This window comes from Colobus angolensis, unplaced genomic scaffold (assembly GCF_000951035.1).
Source record: "Colobus angolensis palliatus isolate OR3802 unplaced genomic scaffold, Cang.pa_1.0 Scaffold208, whole genome shotgun sequence".
Lineage (NCBI taxonomy): Eukaryota > Metazoa > Chordata > Mammalia > Primates > Cercopithecidae > Colobus > Colobus angolensis.
In genome coordinates this window covers 127,836-144,983 of record NW_012115244.1, presented here as the reverse complement: position 1 = coordinate 144,983, position 17,148 = coordinate 127,836, and the positions used below count along the sequence as shown (strand labels likewise).

Here is a 17,148-nt window from a genome sequence, read left to right as displayed (position 1 = left end):
GGTGTGCACAGTATGTACAGTGTAGCAGGCACAGTGTGTGCAAGTGGGCACAGTGTATGCATTGAGCTGGCAGTGTGAGCAGTGTGCAGTGAGCAAGCACAGTGTGTGCAGTGAGTGGGCACAGTGTGCAGTGAGCAGGCAGTGTGCCCAGTAAGGATGTACAGTATGGGCAGTGTGCAGTGTGTGCAGCGAGCAGGCAAGGCATGCATAGTATGTACAGTGTGAGCAGTGTGCACTGTGTGCAGTGAGCAGGCAAGGTGCGCGCAGTATGTACAGTGTGAGCAGTGTGCAGTGTGTGCAGTGAGCGTATGTAGTGAGCAGGCAGTGTGTGCAGTTAGCAGGCACAGTGTGTGCAGTGGGTGAGCAGTGTGCACAGCATGTACAGTGTGAGTGGTGTGTGCTGTGTGCCGTGAGCCTCTGTAGTGAGTGGGCACAGTGCAGTGAGTGTGCAGTAAGCGTATGTAGTGAGCAGGCAGTGTGTGCAGTTAGCGGGCACAGTGTGTGCAGTGGGTGAGCAGTGTGCACAGCATGTACAGTGTGAGTGGTGTGTGCTGTGTGCCGTGAGCCTCTGTAGTGAGTGGGCACAGTGCAGTGAGTGTGCAGTAAGCGTATGTAGTGAGCAGGCAGTGTGTGCAGTTAGCGGGCACAGTGTGTGCAGTGGGTGAGCAGTGTGCACAGCATGTACAGTGTGAGTGGTGTGTGCTGTGTGCCGTGAGCCTCTGTAGTGAGTGGGCACAGTGCAGTGAGTATGCACAAAGGAGGCAACGAGCATGTAGAGTGTGTGCAGCGAGTGGTGTGCAGTGTGTGTAGTGCGCAGTGTGTGCAGTGAGTGTGTACACTGCATGCAATGAGCAGTGTGTACAGCATTGCAGTGTAGGGCAGTGAGTATAGTGTGAGTGGGGTTGTGATTGTGGTAAGCAGGATGTGCAGTATACAGTGAGCAGTGTGCGCAGTGTGTGCAGTGTGGGCTGTGTGCAGCACATACAGAGTGTGTGGTGTGTGTAGTTTTGAACAGTGTATGCATTGAGCAGCATGGGTGGTGTGGATGCTGAGCAATGTTCTCCAGGGAGGAGTGTGAGCAGGAGTGAGTGCCAGAGGGGTGTGTGGTGTGAGCAGGGCTATCTGTGTGCACATTTGTTCCTTTCTCCAGCTGTGAAGTCTTGTGAAGGCCAACCTAAGTCCCCTCCTTTGCTCACCCATGCATGGTGTGAAGATGTATTGAGTGCCCTGCTAGGCATGGGGACACAAACTGGGTCAGTCCTGTGGAAAGTCTTGAAGTTTGGCAGGGTGGAGGGGGGTGCCCAGCTGCAATGGGCATTGAATAAGGATCTTGTGAGCTGAGCTCAAAATTGGGCGGGCCTCCATGGTGGCACAGGAAAGTGGGGTCAGTTCTACCTGGAGAGTGTAGGGGGACGTCTAGGAAGGTAAGCCTGGAATCAGGCCTTCAGAGAGGAGTGGGATTTTGCAGAGAATCCTGGGGATGGGAAGGAGACAGGACAGTGCAGGCTGCGGGCAGCTAGGCATGTGCCTTCCGTCGCGCTGCATCATGCCTGAGTGTGGTGGGTGCATGGCAGCTGTTAGCTCTGTCCACCGTGGTAGTATGTGCATCTGGATTTGTGTGGCATTGGGTTGTGCTGCACTGATGGTGTGTACAGGAGGGCAGTAAGGGGTGCGGTGTGGCCAGCATGAGCGGGACGGGGTTTGTGCATGGACTCCCTTGCTCAGCCGGGGTGGGGCCATTTTCTCTACCTTTTCTTTATCTGAGCAGTTTCGATACAAGCGGCGAGTTTATGCCCAGAACCTCATTGATGATAAGCAGTTTGCAAAGCTTCACACAAAGGTAAAGGATCACGGGGAGGGGGCTCCTGAGGTTCCCTCTTGCCTCCCTGTGCCTGCTGTCCCCCACCCCAGCTTGGGGCTGACCACAGTCCCCCCGCTTCAGCTCAGTCTATGTCCCTATCATCAGGGGCCCAGAGCCGGTACTGGGTGTGGCTGGAGGGCTGGGCACAGATTCCCGGCCCCGTGGCTGGGGGACAGGTGGTACAGTGATGTGTTCCAGGTAGATCAGACTCCTGCTGACCCCCCCTGGCTTAGGGGCTGCAGTGTCCTGTGAGAAGCTGGGTGGGAGAGGGAAGGCACAAGCGTCTGATATGATGGCTGCGGGGACAAGGCACCCAGCATTGAGTGGTCAGCCAGTGCTGGGCATTTGTAATTAGACCTCTCATGAATCCTCTTCCAGAGAGACTATTATAACCCTATTTCCCAGATGGGGACACAGAGTGCCCAACTGTGTAGACAGTGAAGCTGGGGCTGAACCCAGATCTGTCTGATTCCAGGCCCTGTGCCCAAGCGTACCTGTGAGGGGTCTTTCCTGCTGGGTGCCACCCCTAACTGGGCCTAACCCCAAATGCTCTTGACGGGGGCACCTTACTATTTCTCTTTACCTTACTATTTACCTCTAAATATCAGAGGGGCAGGGTGGGTGCCCCGGTCCCTCCCCAGGGGTTCCCATCCCCAGCCCACAGGCCAGCAGGCACTTGCTTGCTGGATACTTTATGGGCAGTCTCTGGAGCCCAGGAGAGGGGTCAGAACTGTCACCCCTGTGCCCTAATAGTCCCGTCAGTGACTTTGGAACTTCAGGCTTCTGTGCCAGACTTTGCTGCTGCCCCAGGGCATGCGGTGGTCAATGGCCTTAGCACTATGGCTGGGCAGAGTCCACTGTGGAAGGTCCCCCTGTCCCGCCACTGGCCCTTACTTGACCTTGTCAGCCTGGGTTCCTCCCCCATGGCCACCTCTCCCTCCAGATCTCTCTTCAGTGACCAACAAGACATGAGTGACTCACTCTGCAGTGGGTCTCGTTAGTTTTTCGAATGAGCCTAAACTTCTTAACATAGCCCCGTGTTTCTGCCTGCCTGAGCTCCAGCGGCGTTTCCCTCACCCTGGTAGTGAGCACTTCCTCCTCTTTCACTGCCTGGCCCTCCTGAGGCGGTTGCCTCCCAAGGCAGGGGTCCCTATGGCACCCTCCCCTATTTCTGATGTACATTGGGGGTTTATGGAAAGGCCCAGGCCTTTGGCCAGGGCACCTTGCCTTGTGTGTGTGGTGTCCGTAGTGCTGGCTGGGGAAGTCAGGTCTTGTGGGGCGAGTGAGTAAACTGGGTGAATGAGTACAAGGCCATCAGTCATGTCACAGGAGGGGTCCCTGGGGTGGGGGTCTGCCGTGGGGTGAGCTGGAGAGGAAGATGCACCGGAGAAGGAGCAGATCGTCTCTGGGTGCTGAGGATTCAGGGCTGCTGTGGGGCTGGTTCCTGCCTGGGTGGACCTCGGCTCTTCTAGGCCAGGCAAGTTGGGGCAGCAGGGCCAGAGAGACAGAGCCAGGGCAGTGACTGAGCCTGGAGTAGGGGACTTTCTTGGGGCTCGACCAGGGTGACCTGGCCTTGGTGAGGGGCTACTTGGGTGCAAGCTGACAGTCGTGACCGGTTTGGCTATCAGGATGCAAGGAAGGGTTTTGAGCTGTGCCTGGGCCCACCCAGGTGGGGATTGGGGCCATGGTGGGAGTGCAGGGCTGTGGGTGACAATTGCGAAGTCAGGTGACAGGTCAGATTGGTAGGGATGTGGCAGGGGACGCCTGAAGGTGGCCTGAGGCTTGCAGGAGGAAGGCGGGTAATGTTCAGATGATAGAGACCTTGGTGCCAGGCTGACTGATGGCCGGTGTTCCAGGCGAACCTGAAGAAGTTCATGGACTATGTCCAGCTGCATAGCACGGACAAGGTGGCCCGCCTGCTGGACAAGGGGCTGGACCCCAACTTCCATGACCCTGACTCAGGAGGTGAGCAGAGCAGGGGTGGGGCATGGCCTTTGAGCGGCTGGGAGCCTGACCCTTATCTGTCTCTGAACCCAGAGTGCCCCCTGAGCCTCGCAGCCCAGCTGGACAACGCCACGGACCTGCTGAAGGTGCTGAAGAATGGCGGTGCCCACCTGGACTTCCGCACTCGCGATGGGCTCACTGCCGTGCACTGTGCCACGCGCCAGCGGAATGCGGCAGCGCTGACGGTCAGTGAGGGCTGGGCCTGGCCTGGTGATGGGGCTGGGGGCCGCTGTGCCTGGTGTGGATACTGAGGCTACTCACCCTCAGACCCTGCTGGACCTGGGGGCTTCACCTGACTACAAGGACAGCCGCGGCTTGACACCCCTCTACCACAGCGCCCTGGGGGGTGGGGATGCCCTCTGCTGTGAGCTGCTTCTCCACGACCACGCTCAGCTGGGGACCACCGACGAGAATGGCTGGCAGGAGATCCACCAGGTGTGCAGGGAGCTGAGGTGGGGTCCCGGCCTGTGTGTGCTGGGTGTGGGGTCCTGGCTCTGTCTGTAGGGGTGGGGGCCCTAGCCTCTGCCCAGGGACCCTACAGCACCTTGCTCCCCGCACAGGCCTGCCGCTTTGGGCACGTGCAGCACCTGGAGCACCTGCTGTTCTACGGGGCCAACATGGGGGCCCAGAATGCCTCGGGGAACACGGCCCTGCACATCTGTGCCCTCTACAACCAGGTGCGACTGTGTGTGCTGCACATGCCTGCACCAGCGAGTGTGGATATACCTGCCTGTTCTGGGGGTGTACGCGTGGGTGTGCACACCGGCGACCCTGTACAGTGATGGTGTATGTGTGTCCCTGCCTGTGTGCCATATGGTATATGTATGTGCTCTGCGTCCTGCAGTAAGCTGTGGTTGCAGCACAGCCTCATAGGCCTATGTGTGCACATTTGTTCTCTGAACACACATAGGCTTCACATGTGTGCACGTGTGTTCTGAATAACCAGGTATGAATTGGGTACATCTAGGCCCTGTGGGCCAGGTGAGACCTGAGCGCGTATACCTACCTGCTTGTCCCTGTGCCACTCCGTATACATGGAACAAACAGGTGTGAGTCTGTGTGTGTGAGCCTGTGCCCTGTGCACGCCATGTGTGCGTTCCTGTGTGCACATGTGCTGTTGTGCTCGGATGGTCTCTCCAGCCACCCAGCTGTGATCCCCTCTTCTCCCCAACAGGAGAGCTGTGCTCGTGTCCTGCTCTTCCGTGGAGCCAACAGGGACGTCCGCAACTACAACAGCCAGACAGCCTTCCAGGTACCCCGGTGGTTTACAGGAGTGCGAGGCCGCCCCAGAGGTGTCTGTCTCTGTGTCCGTGTGACCTGACTTCTCTGAACCTTGGTTCTGCCCTGGAAGGCCCTAAGGGAGCACCTTCCCCAGGACTGCCCACGAGGAGGTGTGGGGGGACGAGCTCAGCACGTGAGGAGGTGTTTGGTGCTGATGTTCCCTTCATCCCCCTGCCAAGGGAAGAGGAGGGTCAGAAGGGCTCTGGGGCGGGGGACAGGGAGGATGAGAAGACTGGGGTGACAGGTGTGGGTCTGACCCCCCCTCCCAGAGACCAGCAGGGGTGCAGAAGCCAAACTGGAGAAGGGGTGTGGTCCCAGCCGCTGATGTAATTGCGGGTCGGTTGGCACTGATGACCAGGTGGACGTGGTCTCTGTGACTTGGGAGTTTGTTGGGGAGTCGGGAATATCGTGGGGGTTTGCAGACCAGGAACGGAGACAGAACTCTATTTTTAGTAGGAGTGAGGTGTGGGAAGAGTGGTCAGGCTGCTGAATTGTGTGGTCATAGAAGGTGGAGGCAGCAGTGGGCTGCCAGAGGGGTTTGGGCACATCGGGAAGCAGATACGCCAGGGCCTGTTGGATGACTGGGTGTAGGTTGACAGGAAGGGGAGGATGAGCTTGGCAGCTCGGGCAGCGATGGGGCCTTGGCTGAGACGGGAAACCTGGCTGCATGTTGGGACAGACCAGTGTGCCCGTTTGCTTGGGACTGCTGGTTTTAGCTCTGAACTTCTCCTGTCCAGGTAGCCCCTCGGTCCCAGGCAAACAGAGGCATGCCTGTGGCATCCCAGTTATAGGGAGGAGTGTGTGTCAGTAGAGAAGAGGAATGGGCTGGGGTCTCTGGGGCCCCCCAACCAAGGAAGACTCCACACAGGAGCTCGAGAAGGAGCAGCTGGGGCTGGCTGGGGAGGCAAAGCTGGTGCTGCTCAGCCCCCTCCCTGCTCCTCCACGCCTTGACCCCCCTTTCCCTCAGGTGGCCATCATCGCAGGGAACTTTGAGCTTGCAGAGGTCATCAAGACGCACAAAGACTCGGATGTTGGTGAGTTCTGCCCACCCGGGCGGCCCTGTTGAATGTAGATTCGTGTGGTTTTCTGAGGCCTAGCGGACGTGGGGGTCAGTGGTGACATAACAAAGGGGCCCCTTACCCCACATCTGCACTCTGTGGCCAGTAGTCTCTGAGTGGCCACTGCGGGCATGAGGAATAGGCCACAGGGCCTGAGTGAACGTTGTTTTTGGTCTGGGAAGAGAGCATGGTGAGGTTTGGGCTGTGAGCTGGGGCTAGCATCCAGCTTAGGGGCAGCGTAGGGTGGGAGCACGGTTGAAGTTAGGGTCAGAGTCCCTGCTTCCCGTTAAATCCTAGGAAGGGCCAGCAGAAGACATGGGGGTGGTGGACCTCACTTCACCCTGGAGCAAGTGTGAGTCTAGGTGGTCCGTAGCAAGCTCTCAGCATGAAAAGATCACATAAACGACACATCAGGAAAACAAAACAGTGATGGGAAAGCAGAATGGGGCTGGGAATAGCGCCATAGTCGTCCTCGGGGCAAGGAGCTCTGAGCCCCCTGCTGGTGTGTGCCTGGTGTGTGCGTGACTCACGGTCCTGGAAGGAAAACCAGGAGACACACACGTGGCCTCAGCCAGGACACCCGAGCCTCTGGGAGGTCTCTGGTGGGTGTGGTGCCAGGCTGGTACCGTCCTGTGTGGCTGCTGGAGAGGGTGGGCTCCCCTGTGGGAGAGTTGCTGCTGGCCAGGCTGGGACCGTCCTGTTGAGGACCCTGCCAGCCTTCTGGCTGCACAGGAGCTCCCTTGCTGATCCCTCCGTGTCCTGGGTGGTCCAGGCTTTTCTGCCTGTGCCTCCCTCTGGAACATGGACTCCCAGGACCCCCTTCCTGCCATGAGTGTTTACTTGTGGGTATCCCCATTTTTTGTTTTTGTTTTAATTTGAAGTGATACTGGGCAGCAAACATTTGGAGCAGGTGTTAGGGTTGGAATCTCACTTGGTTCTAGTGTGAGGTTATGGTCAGGGCTGGAGTTGAATTTTGGGCTGGGGTTAAGATTAAGGTCGGTTTCATGTTTAGGAGCCCTTCTTCTGTAGAGTTCCCCCTGAACATCCCCCTGTAAGGCTTGGTTATGAGCCCCTCCACCCCAGGCTGTGTTAGTTGGACCATCTGAGGCTGTGGCAGACCCTCAGTGAGTGCCACAGCTGCTCTCAAGGCCACTGCAGGGAAGTATGTGTTGAGTAAGTAACTGGGCCAGTGGGATGGGTAGGGTCGGAGTCCAGGGTCAGGTCGGGAGAACTGTGGTAAGGTTTGGGGTTTGCGTAAGGGGCAACAGATACTTCTGGTTTGGGCTGGTGCTTTGGATGTGGCCCTTAGTGTTGGAGGGCCCTGGTTTGTGCATGTGTGGGGCCTCCTCTTCTACCTGTAATTGTCTAACCGTGGGAAAGCTGTCTAGGACCTCTGCGCCTCAGTTTCTCTTAAGTGAAACATGGTCTCTTACAGTCATTTGCATCCCCTTCCCCCGTGGCCTCCTATGGCATTTCATCCTGGGTGGGGCTGGACACTGGCCGGTGGCCTTGGTCTAGTTGCTTGGAGGGCGGGCAGGAAGGCCCCATCTGCCCCTCGTCTGTGTGCTGTGGACAGATACCCCAGGGCTCTTGGGGTCACCATGGTTGTGACTTACTGGCCATCCAACCCACGTGTGCTTGCTCGGTTGGGGTTAGACACACATCCCTGAGTGGTAAGGAGCAGGCATCTGTGTCAGTTCCTCCTGATGTGGTCATCAGTTCTGTGGGCCAACACCACCCTTACCTGTTCAGGTGTCACACACAGACACTAGGGTGACACCTCCAGATTGCCCTGAGTACAGGCAGCATATTTGTCAGGATTTAATACAAGCCCCTTATCTCAATTTGCCCTCTCAACAATCTCCCAAGAAGTGATTATTAGACTGTTTTACAGAGAAGGAAACTGAGGCACAGAGGGGGTTAATTCAGATGTGACTGATTCAGGGTCTGCCCTTGTCACTCTCATGCCCTCTGTACACATTTGCTCCAAGGACATGACAGTCATGACTTGCTACATCCTATCCCCACTGGGGTCCCAGAGTGGGGCCTGTACACGTAAGAGGAACTGGAAGGAGGTGCCGCCTCTTCTCTGGTGGGAAGGTGCCACCCAGTGGGATCTGGTAGACTGGGACCTGTGTCACCCTTCAGGGGACAGGATAACTTGCTGCCTCTTGACAGCCCTGCTTGCCCCCTCTAGACAGGCCTGGGGGGCGGAATTGGTATCCCACAGTGCTTTTGATGAGTACCTTGGGGAACTGCTTCTCCAGGGTGGTGTCATGCCCATGAGAACACACCTGTGCCTGGGAGTGTGTGCCTGAGAGAGGGCAAGAGACAGTGTGGACCCAAAGAGTGGCCCGACGTGACAGAGGCAAGGAAGCAGAGGTGACCACTTCTAGGCCAGAATGATTCAGTAGCATTTTGTATATTCACAGTGTTGTGCAGCCAATTCTATTGAATTCCAAAACATTTTCATCACCACAAAATAAGACCCTGGACACATTAAGCAATAATTCTGCATTAATTACCCTCTCCCTCCAACTCTGTCAGCCATTAACGCACTTTCGTCTCTGTGGATTATAGATTTACCTATTCTTGATATTTCATGTCAATGGAATCATACAATATGTGACACTTAGTGTCTGGCTGCTTTTACTCAACATGTTTTTGAGCTTCACCTTGTAGGATATATCACTACTTCATTCCTGCTTATGGCTGAATAATATTTCACTGTTGGTATAAATGACATTTTGTTTATGCATTCATCTGTCAATGGATATGTGGGTTGTGTCTACCTTTTGACTATTTTGAATATGGCTGCTATCAACATGTGTGTACATGTACTTGTTTGAATACCTATTTTCAATCTCTTAGGTATATACCTAGGAATGGAATTTTGGAATCATATGATAATTCTATGTTTAACTTCTTGAGGAATTGCCAAACTGTTTTCTACCATTTTGCTTTCCCACCAGTGATGTAAGAGGCTTCCAATTTGTTCACATCTTCAACAGTTGTTACTATCCTTTTTTTTTTTTTTTTTTTGACTATAGCCATCGTAGTAAGTGTGAAATGGTATTTCATTGTGGTTTTGACTTGTATTTCCCTAGTGACTAATAATGTTCTGCATCTTTTCATGTGCTTATTGGGTATTTGTATATCTTCTTTGGAGAAAAGTCAAGTCCTTTGTCCATTTTTAAATTGGGTCATTTATTTTTGTTGTTGTTGAGTTGTAAGGGTTCTTTATATATTCTGAATACTAAACTTGTATGGAGTATGTGATTTGTAAATATTTTCTCTGTAGAATAGGAGATCCTTGTCACTTTTTTGTTAATGTCCTTTGATATTCAAGAATTTTTAATTTTGATAAAGTTCAAAGTATTTATTTTTTTCTTTTGTTGTTCATGCTTTTGGTGTCATAGGTCACGAGGGTTTATCCTCTAGGTTTTCTTCTAAGAATTTTATGGTTTTCACTCCTATATTTAGGTTACTGATCCATTTTAAGTTAACTTTTGTTTATGGTGTGAGGGAGGGAGCCATCTTCATTCTTTTGCATATGAATATCCAATTGTCCAGCACCATTTGTTGAAGAGATGGTTCTTTTCCCATTGAATGGTCTTGGCACCCTTGTTGAAAATGAATTGATCCTAGATATGTGGGTTTATTTGGACTCTCAATTCTATCCCAGTGGTCTATATGTATATTCTTATGCCAGTACCACATGGTTTTGATTATTGCAGCTTTGTAGTAACTTTTTATTTTTATTTTTATGGAGATGGAGTATTGCTCTTGTACCCAGGCTGGAGTGCAATGGCGCAATCTCAGCTCACTGGAACCTCCACCTCCCAGGTTCAAGCAATTCTCCTGCCTCAGCCTCCAAAGTAGCTGGGATTACAGGTGTGTGCCACCACGCCCAGCTAATTTTTGTATTATTAGTAGAGATGGGGTTTGACCATGTTGGCCAGGCTGGTCTCGAACCCTTGACCTCAGGTCATCCACCCACCTCCGTCTCCTGAAGTGTTGGGATTACAGGCATGAGCCACCGCACCCACCATGTAGTAACTTTTGAAATCAGGAGGTTTGAGTGCTTCAACTTTGTTCTTCTTATTTGTTATTGTTTTGGCTAATCAGGGCCCCTTGCAATTCCATATAGATTTGAACATTGCTTTTCTATTTGTGCAAAAAGGGACATTGGAATTTTACATTGAATCTGCCAGTCACTCTGAGTGACATTAACATTTTAACACCATTGTCTTCCAATTAATGAACATGGGATGTCCTTTTATTTATTTAGGTCATCTCTAAGCAGTGTTTTGTCATTTTCAGTATATAGATTTGTTTACTTCCTTAGTTAAATTTATTCTTGAGTATTTTCTTCTTTTGGATGCTATTATAAATGGAATTATCTTCTTAATTTCCTTTTTGGATTGTTCATTGCTGGTGTATAAAAACAAGTGATTTTTTTGTGCTGATCTTGTGGCCTACAACTTTGCTGAATTTATTTATTAGCTCTAGTAGCTCTTTTGGTGTCTTCTTTGGGATTTTCTATATATAGGATCACGCCATCTGCAAATAGAGATAGTTTTACTTCTTCTTTCCCAATTTGGGTACCTTTTTTTTTTTTTTTTTTTGCCTGTCTAGAACTTTCAGTACAGTGTTAAATACCAGTAGTGAAAGCAGGCATCTTTGCCTTGTTCTTGATCTTAGGGGGAAAGCATTCAGTCTTTCACCATTGCGTATGATGCTATCTATGTGTGTTTTTTGTTTGTTTTTTTGTTTTTTAAATATGGAATGCTTCACGAATTTGCATGTCATCCTTGTGCAGAGGACATGCTAATCTTTGTATCATTCCAATTTTAGTATATGTGCTGCTGAAGCAAGCACTTTGGATTTTTAATAAATTTCCTTTTTATGTTGAGGAAGTTACTAGCCTCTATTACTAGTTTCCTGAGTGTTTTTATAATGAAAGAGTGTTGGATTATGGCAGATGCTTTTTATGCATCAATTGAAATGATCATTTTTTCCCCCTTTTCTCTATTAATGTGATGTATTATATTGATTACATTAGTCTGTAGATTTCTTTTCCTGTAATGCCCTTATCTGGCTTTGGTATCAGGGTAATACTGGCCTCATGAAATGAGGGAGTGTTCCCTCCTCTTCTGCTTTTTGGAAGAGTTTGAGAATTTGTGTCAATTCTTTAAATTTCTAGTAGAGTGCACCAGTGATGCCATCTGGTGGTGGACTTTTCTTTGTTGGGAGGCTTGTGGTTCAAGATTCAATCTCTTTGCTTGTTACAGGTCTGTTTAAATTTTCTATTTCTTCTTGAGTCAGTTTTGGTAATTTGTGTTTTTCTAGAAATTTGTCTACCTCATCTAGCTTTTCTATTTGTTGGCATATAATTGTTCGTAGTATTATATTCCTTTTTAACTTCTGTAATGCTGGTAATAAGTCCCCAAATTTCATTTGTGATTTTAGTTATTTCTGTCCATCTTCTCTCCTTACTAGTCAATCTAGCTAAAGGTTTGTCAATTATGTTGATATTGTCAAAGAAACAACCTTTTATTTCCTTGATTCTCCACTGTTTTTCTCTTTTGTTTATCTCCGCTCTAATCTTACTGTGTCCTTCCTTCTGCTCGCTTGTCTTTCTTTTGCTCGTTTGGTTTGCTCTTTCTCTTGTTTGCTTGTTTGTTTCTTTTTGGTCTTCTTTCTCTAGTCCGTCCGTCCCTCCCTTGCTTCCTTCCTCTTTCATTTGCTCTTCTTTCTCTAGTTTCTTCTTTTCTTCTCTTTTTTTTTTTTTTTTGGAGATGGAGTTTCTCTCTTGTTGCCTAGGCTAGAGTGCAATGGTGCGATCTCAGCTCACCGCAACCTTGGCCAACTGGGTTCAAGCGATTCTCCTGCCTCAACCTCCCGAGTAGCTGGGATTACAGGCACCCGCCACCACACCCAGCTAATTTTATATTTTTTAGAGACAGAGTTTCTCTGTGTTGGTCAGGCTGGTCTCGAACTCCCGACCTCAGGTAATCTGCCCACCTCAGCCTCCCAAGTGCTGGGATTACAGGTGTGAGCCACTGCACCCAGTCTCTTTTCTTTTATTTGTTCATTCATACAGACAAGGTCTCACTATGCTGCTAGGCTGGTCTTGAACTCCTGGGCTCAAGTGATCCTCCCGCTTTGGCCTCCCAAAGTGCTGGGATAACAGGCATGAGCCACTGAGCCTCGCCTTCTCTTGTTTCTGTTTTATTTCTTTTTTTTTTTTTTTCTTGAGATGGAGTTTTACTCTTATTGCCCAGGCTGGAGTGCAATGGCGCAATCTCGGCTCACTGCCACCTCCGCCTCCCGGGTTCAAGCAATTCTCATGCCTCAGCCTCCTGAGTAGCTGGGATTACAGGCACGCACCACCACACCTGGCTAATTTTTGTATTATTAGTAGAGACGGGGTTTCTCCATGTTGGTCAGGCTGGTCTCGAACTCCCGACCTCAGGTGATCTGCCTGCCTCGGCCTCCCAGAGTGCTGGGATTACAGGCGTGAGCCACCGTACCTGGCCTTCTCTTGTTTCTTAAGATGTATAGTTAGGTTATTGATTTGAAATTGTTCTCCTTTTTAAAAGTAAGTGTTTACAGCGTTAAATTTCCCTTGAAGTACTGCTTTTGCTCCGTATGTTGTATTTTTGTTCTTGTTTGTCTTAAAGTGTTTTCTAATTTTCCTTATTTCTTCATTTCTTTTTTTTTTCTTTTCTTTTCTTTTTTTTTTTTTTAGAGATGGGATCTCAGTCTGTGGCCCAGGCTGGAGTGCCCTGGCTTGATCATAGCTCACTGTAGCCTCAACCTCCTGGTCTCAAGCCATCCTGCCACCTCAGCTTCCTGAGTAGCTGGAACTACAGGGTGCAGCACCACACCTGGCTATCGTTTTCTATTTTTTATAGAGATGGGGGTGTCACTGTGTTGTCTAGGCTGGTCTCAAACTCCTGGCTTCAAGTGATCCTCCTGTCTTGACCTCCCCAAGTGCTGGGATTACAGGCTTGAGACACCATGCTCAGCCTGATTTCTTTTTTGACACATTGGTTGTTTAGGAGTATGGTGTTGAATTTCCACATATTTGTGAATTTTCCAGTTTTCTTTTACTTCTCGATTTCCAGCTTTGTTTTGTTGTGATTGAAAAATATACTTTGTATGATTTCAGTCTTTTAAAACTTTATTGAGACTTGTTTTGCAGCCATACAGTCTCTCTGGAAGAATGTTCCACATGTACTTGAGAAGAATTCTTGAATATATTCTGCCCTTGTTGGGTGGCATGTTCTGTATGTATCGTTAAGTCTAATTGGTTTAAGTCTTCTATGTCCTCATTGATCTCTCTAGATGTTCTACCCATTATTGAAAGTAAGATATTAAAGTCTCTTACTATTATTGTGGAACTGTCTATTTCTCTCTTAAATTGTGTTGTTTGTATCATATTTTGATGTTCTGTTGTTCGGTTTGTATATGTTAATAACTGTTAATCAACATACAATGTCCTTCTCTGTCTCTTGTTCCAGTTTTTATCTTAAATTTTATTTTGTATGATATTAACATAACCACCCAGCTCTCTTTTGGTTACTATTTACATTAGATTGCTTTTCTTATCCTGTCACTTTGAACCTATTTGTGTCTTTGGATTTAAAGTGATTATTTTGTAAGTAGCATATAGCTTGATCATACTTTTTAATCACTATCTGCTTTTTAAGTAAAATTCTGTTGGAACACAAACACACCTATCTGCTTATATGTTGTTTGTGGTGGTTTTCATGCTGCGGTGGCAGAGTTGAGTCATTGCAACACAGACTATATAGCTTGCAAAGCCTTAAGTAGTTACTGTCCAATTCTTTCCAGAAAAGGTTTGCTGATCCCTGGTCTAGAATGTCTTTTATAGTTTCCCTGGTTATAGTTAACTACAAATGGTCCTGTTCGGCAGTAGTCTGGTGAGATTTGTCACATGTAGCCTGTTTTGTCTCTCCTGAAGCTTGTGAAATGCAGTTCTTAGAGCATATCTGAGCATCCTCAAGGCCTCATTCGGCTGAGAGGAGAAGCAGGCTTCTACCTCTGAAGCTAGGGTGAGAGGCAGTTTGACTGGGACGTGGCCCTTTAATGGTAGCTTCATTTGTAGGATGGCCAACTCTTTTGGTTTGCCTGGAACCAAGGCAGTTCCTGGAACAGAGGATTTAATTTTAACATCTGGAAAGCCTGGGCAAACTGGAGAAGCTGGTCACCCAGCTGGCTTTTCAGAGTCTTACCTATGCCCCCTTACCCCAGTACCATTCAGGGAAACCCCCAGCTATGCAAAGCGGCGGCGACTGGCTGGCCCCAGTGGCTTGGCATCCCCTCGGCCTCTGCAGCGCTCAGCCAGCGATATCAACCTGAAGGGGGAGGCACAGCCAGCAGCTTCTCCTGGACCCTCGCTGAGAAGCCTCCCCCACCAGCTGCTGCTCCAGCGACTGCAAGAGGAGAAAGATCGTGACCGGGATGCCGACCAGGAGAGCAACATCAGTGGCCCCTTAGCAGGCAGGGGCAGCCAGAGCAAGATCAGGTAGGAGGGGGCTGGGAGGCCCTGGAGGTGTGGGGAGGGTGGGGTGCTGGGACCTGAGCCAGGAGGAGCCAGCGCTGGGAGGCAGAGAGAGGCCTGGTGGTGCCTAGCACCTGTGTAGTGATGGGCTAGGGCTTCCTGGTTGGGGAAGGGAAGAAGGTATCTCTGGAGGTGGGGACAGGCACATTCACGCTGGTTTGCGGTTGGAGCTGGGCTTGCCAAGAGGACAGTGGGCAGTTGAGGGAGTGTTAGGTGGAGAGGGTATGTTCCCACCTCTGATTTAGAAAACACACAGCAGTGTCAAACATGGCTGGGAAGAGTCAGGGCTGGTGGCCTGTGGTAGGGGGGTCAGGGATGGAGTTGCCACTCCAGGAGGGCTCAAAATCTACAGGTAAGCCCCGCCCTGCCCCCAGGGTATAGTCATGGTTTCTCCCAGCCCTGGTGCACCTGCAGGACTCTGTGGCTTCTGTTCTTTACCCTCACCCTGAGGCCTGGGTCCCTGAGGCAGGGATGCCTGGACTGGAGCCCACTGGCCTCTATGGGCTGTGCGTTGGGTGCTGAGGTGGGCACTGGCTCTCAGATAGCCACTTTGTGCCTGGGCTTCTCATCAGTAAGTGGGAATAACCCTACCCAAGTCATTGTCTTTGGGAAGCCTTCCAGAATACCCTGGGCAGGTGAGGGATCACCTGGCAGAGCCTAGCAACTACCGGTGAAAGCACCTGCCCTCCCTGTGCCTTGAAGGCAGACACTGTCTTTCTCGTTTCCCAGTTTCATCAGAGCCAGGCACTGAGGAGGGTGTTTGGCAGACATTGTTGAGTGAAAGAGTTACATAAACAGTATGTTGTTGTCAGGATGGCCGCTGGCCTTTACAGTTCCGTCAGTCCATGCCCGCTGTTGGGCTGAATGGCATGTGTATACTAGCTCGCTTAACCTTGACGACATACATGTTCATGCTCTATTAGTACCACGTTACAGATGAGTGTCCTGGTACCCAGGTGGGGCCTCTGATGGGTGCAGGGTCAGAGAGCTAGGGATCGGCTTCATTGGGCCCCAGGTAGACCCAATCCCCAACTTTCTAAGCCTGAGTGTTCAGCAGAGGGCTCAGGGTGCAGCAGGGCCTATGGAAGGCGCCCCTTCCTGTGCTGCTGCCTCTGCTCTGCAGCCTGGTCTCAGCGATGGCTCCCTGTCTGTCTCTCTGCCCGGACTTGTTGGATTTGCAAGGCTGGCTGTACTGCCCCAAATCTCAATTCTCCCCTGAAGCTTTTTTACAGACCCGCGGGTTTTCTAAGGGCTGTGCGGCCCAGTGGCTAAAGGAACACAGTCTGCATTCCGGATGTCTCCATCCGGCAGCTCCTAAGTTGGAGGCACGTGTTGCCACAGGCTCCTCCCTGCATTCATTTTTTGTGTGTGTTCATTCATCCTTTCAGCAGACACAAAACTAAGACCTGCTGTGTGAGGGGCTGCAGCTCACCTGCTCCGTGGGGACGGCAGAATTCCTTCCTTGCAAACAGTTGTTAGGTGCCTGGCGCATCAGAGGTGTGGGTCTCAGGAGGTTGACAGTTGAGGCCCGGGCTAAGCAGCAGTTAGATGGGCAGTGATCCCCGTATGGGGCTGCCCTGGTGAGTGGACGAGGTCTGCAGCTCTCGGGAGGGGCTGAGGAAGTTCGGTGCCCCTAGGAGGGTGGGTGGTCGGTCACCTCTCCGGGAGGCGAGGCTGGGCCCTGCGCTGCGCGGGTCTCAGGCGGCGGCAGCTCCGCAGCGCCCTCTGTCGGCTGTGCCGGAGCCGTGCCCCGACCCCCAGCAGCCGCCCCGGTATCACACGGGGCAGGGCGGGGCGAGTTTGGGCTGAGAGCCCGTCACTTAACAGCTGGCCCAGGGGTCAGGATTTTAGAGTAGTTCAGGTGTTGGCAACAGCGTGATGGACAGCCCACAGGAGGGGAAGGAAAGGTGCCCCTGTGTGACTAGAGCGTAGCAAATTCCCAAGCCCCAGGGAGCCTAGCTCTTGGAAGAGCATGTGGCTCTGGCCTGCCTGGGTAACTAGGGAGCCAGTGCAGGCTTCTGAGCAGAGCCACAGTGGAGAAGCGAGAGCTCAGACTCTGCCCCAGTCGGGGAGTGGTCTGGGGAAAGTGGGCATCACGCAGTGGGCGTGGGCGGGGGCCGGTGTCCAGGACGAGGGGCACAGGCCTAGAGGGGGACTGGGCGCCCAGCGATCCGGACCCCGGACCCGGCGGGTGGCGGGGGTGCCGCTCCCTCCCGTTCACCGGCTCCAGGCGGCTTTGCTGGTGCCCGAAGCCCCCGTTCCATCCCCCGCTCCCACTAGGCTGCCCTGACCACCGTCCCGCGTCCGAGTCCGAACTCCCCCTGCCAGGGGAAGAGGAGGGTCAGAAGGGC

At 51.5% G+C, this 17,148-nt stretch overlaps 1 protein-coding gene across 1 annotated transcript in view; it reads left to right on the top strand.

Annotated features, from left to right (window-relative positions):
* The window catches only part of SHANK3 (SH3 and multiple ankyrin repeat domains 3), a 66,231-nt gene that overhangs the window by 20,112 nt on the left and 28,971 nt on the right, over window positions 1-17,148 (top strand). Inside the window, exons 3-11 of the mRNA XM_011942258.1 lie at window positions 1,769-1,840; window positions 3,718-3,826; window positions 3,899-4,050; window positions 4,133-4,300; window positions 4,426-4,542; window positions 5,040-5,117; window positions 6,114-6,180; window positions 14,488-14,761; window positions 16,499-16,569. Coding sequence (XP_011797648.1) covers window positions 1,769-1,840; window positions 3,718-3,826; window positions 3,899-4,050; window positions 4,133-4,300; window positions 4,426-4,542; window positions 5,040-5,117; window positions 6,114-6,180; window positions 14,488-14,761; window positions 16,499-16,569 — 1,108 coding nt within the window. The remainder of the gene's footprint in view (window positions 1-1,768; window positions 1,841-3,717; window positions 3,827-3,898; window positions 4,051-4,132; window positions 4,301-4,425; window positions 4,543-5,039; window positions 5,118-6,113; window positions 6,181-14,487; window positions 14,762-16,498; window positions 16,570-17,148) is intronic.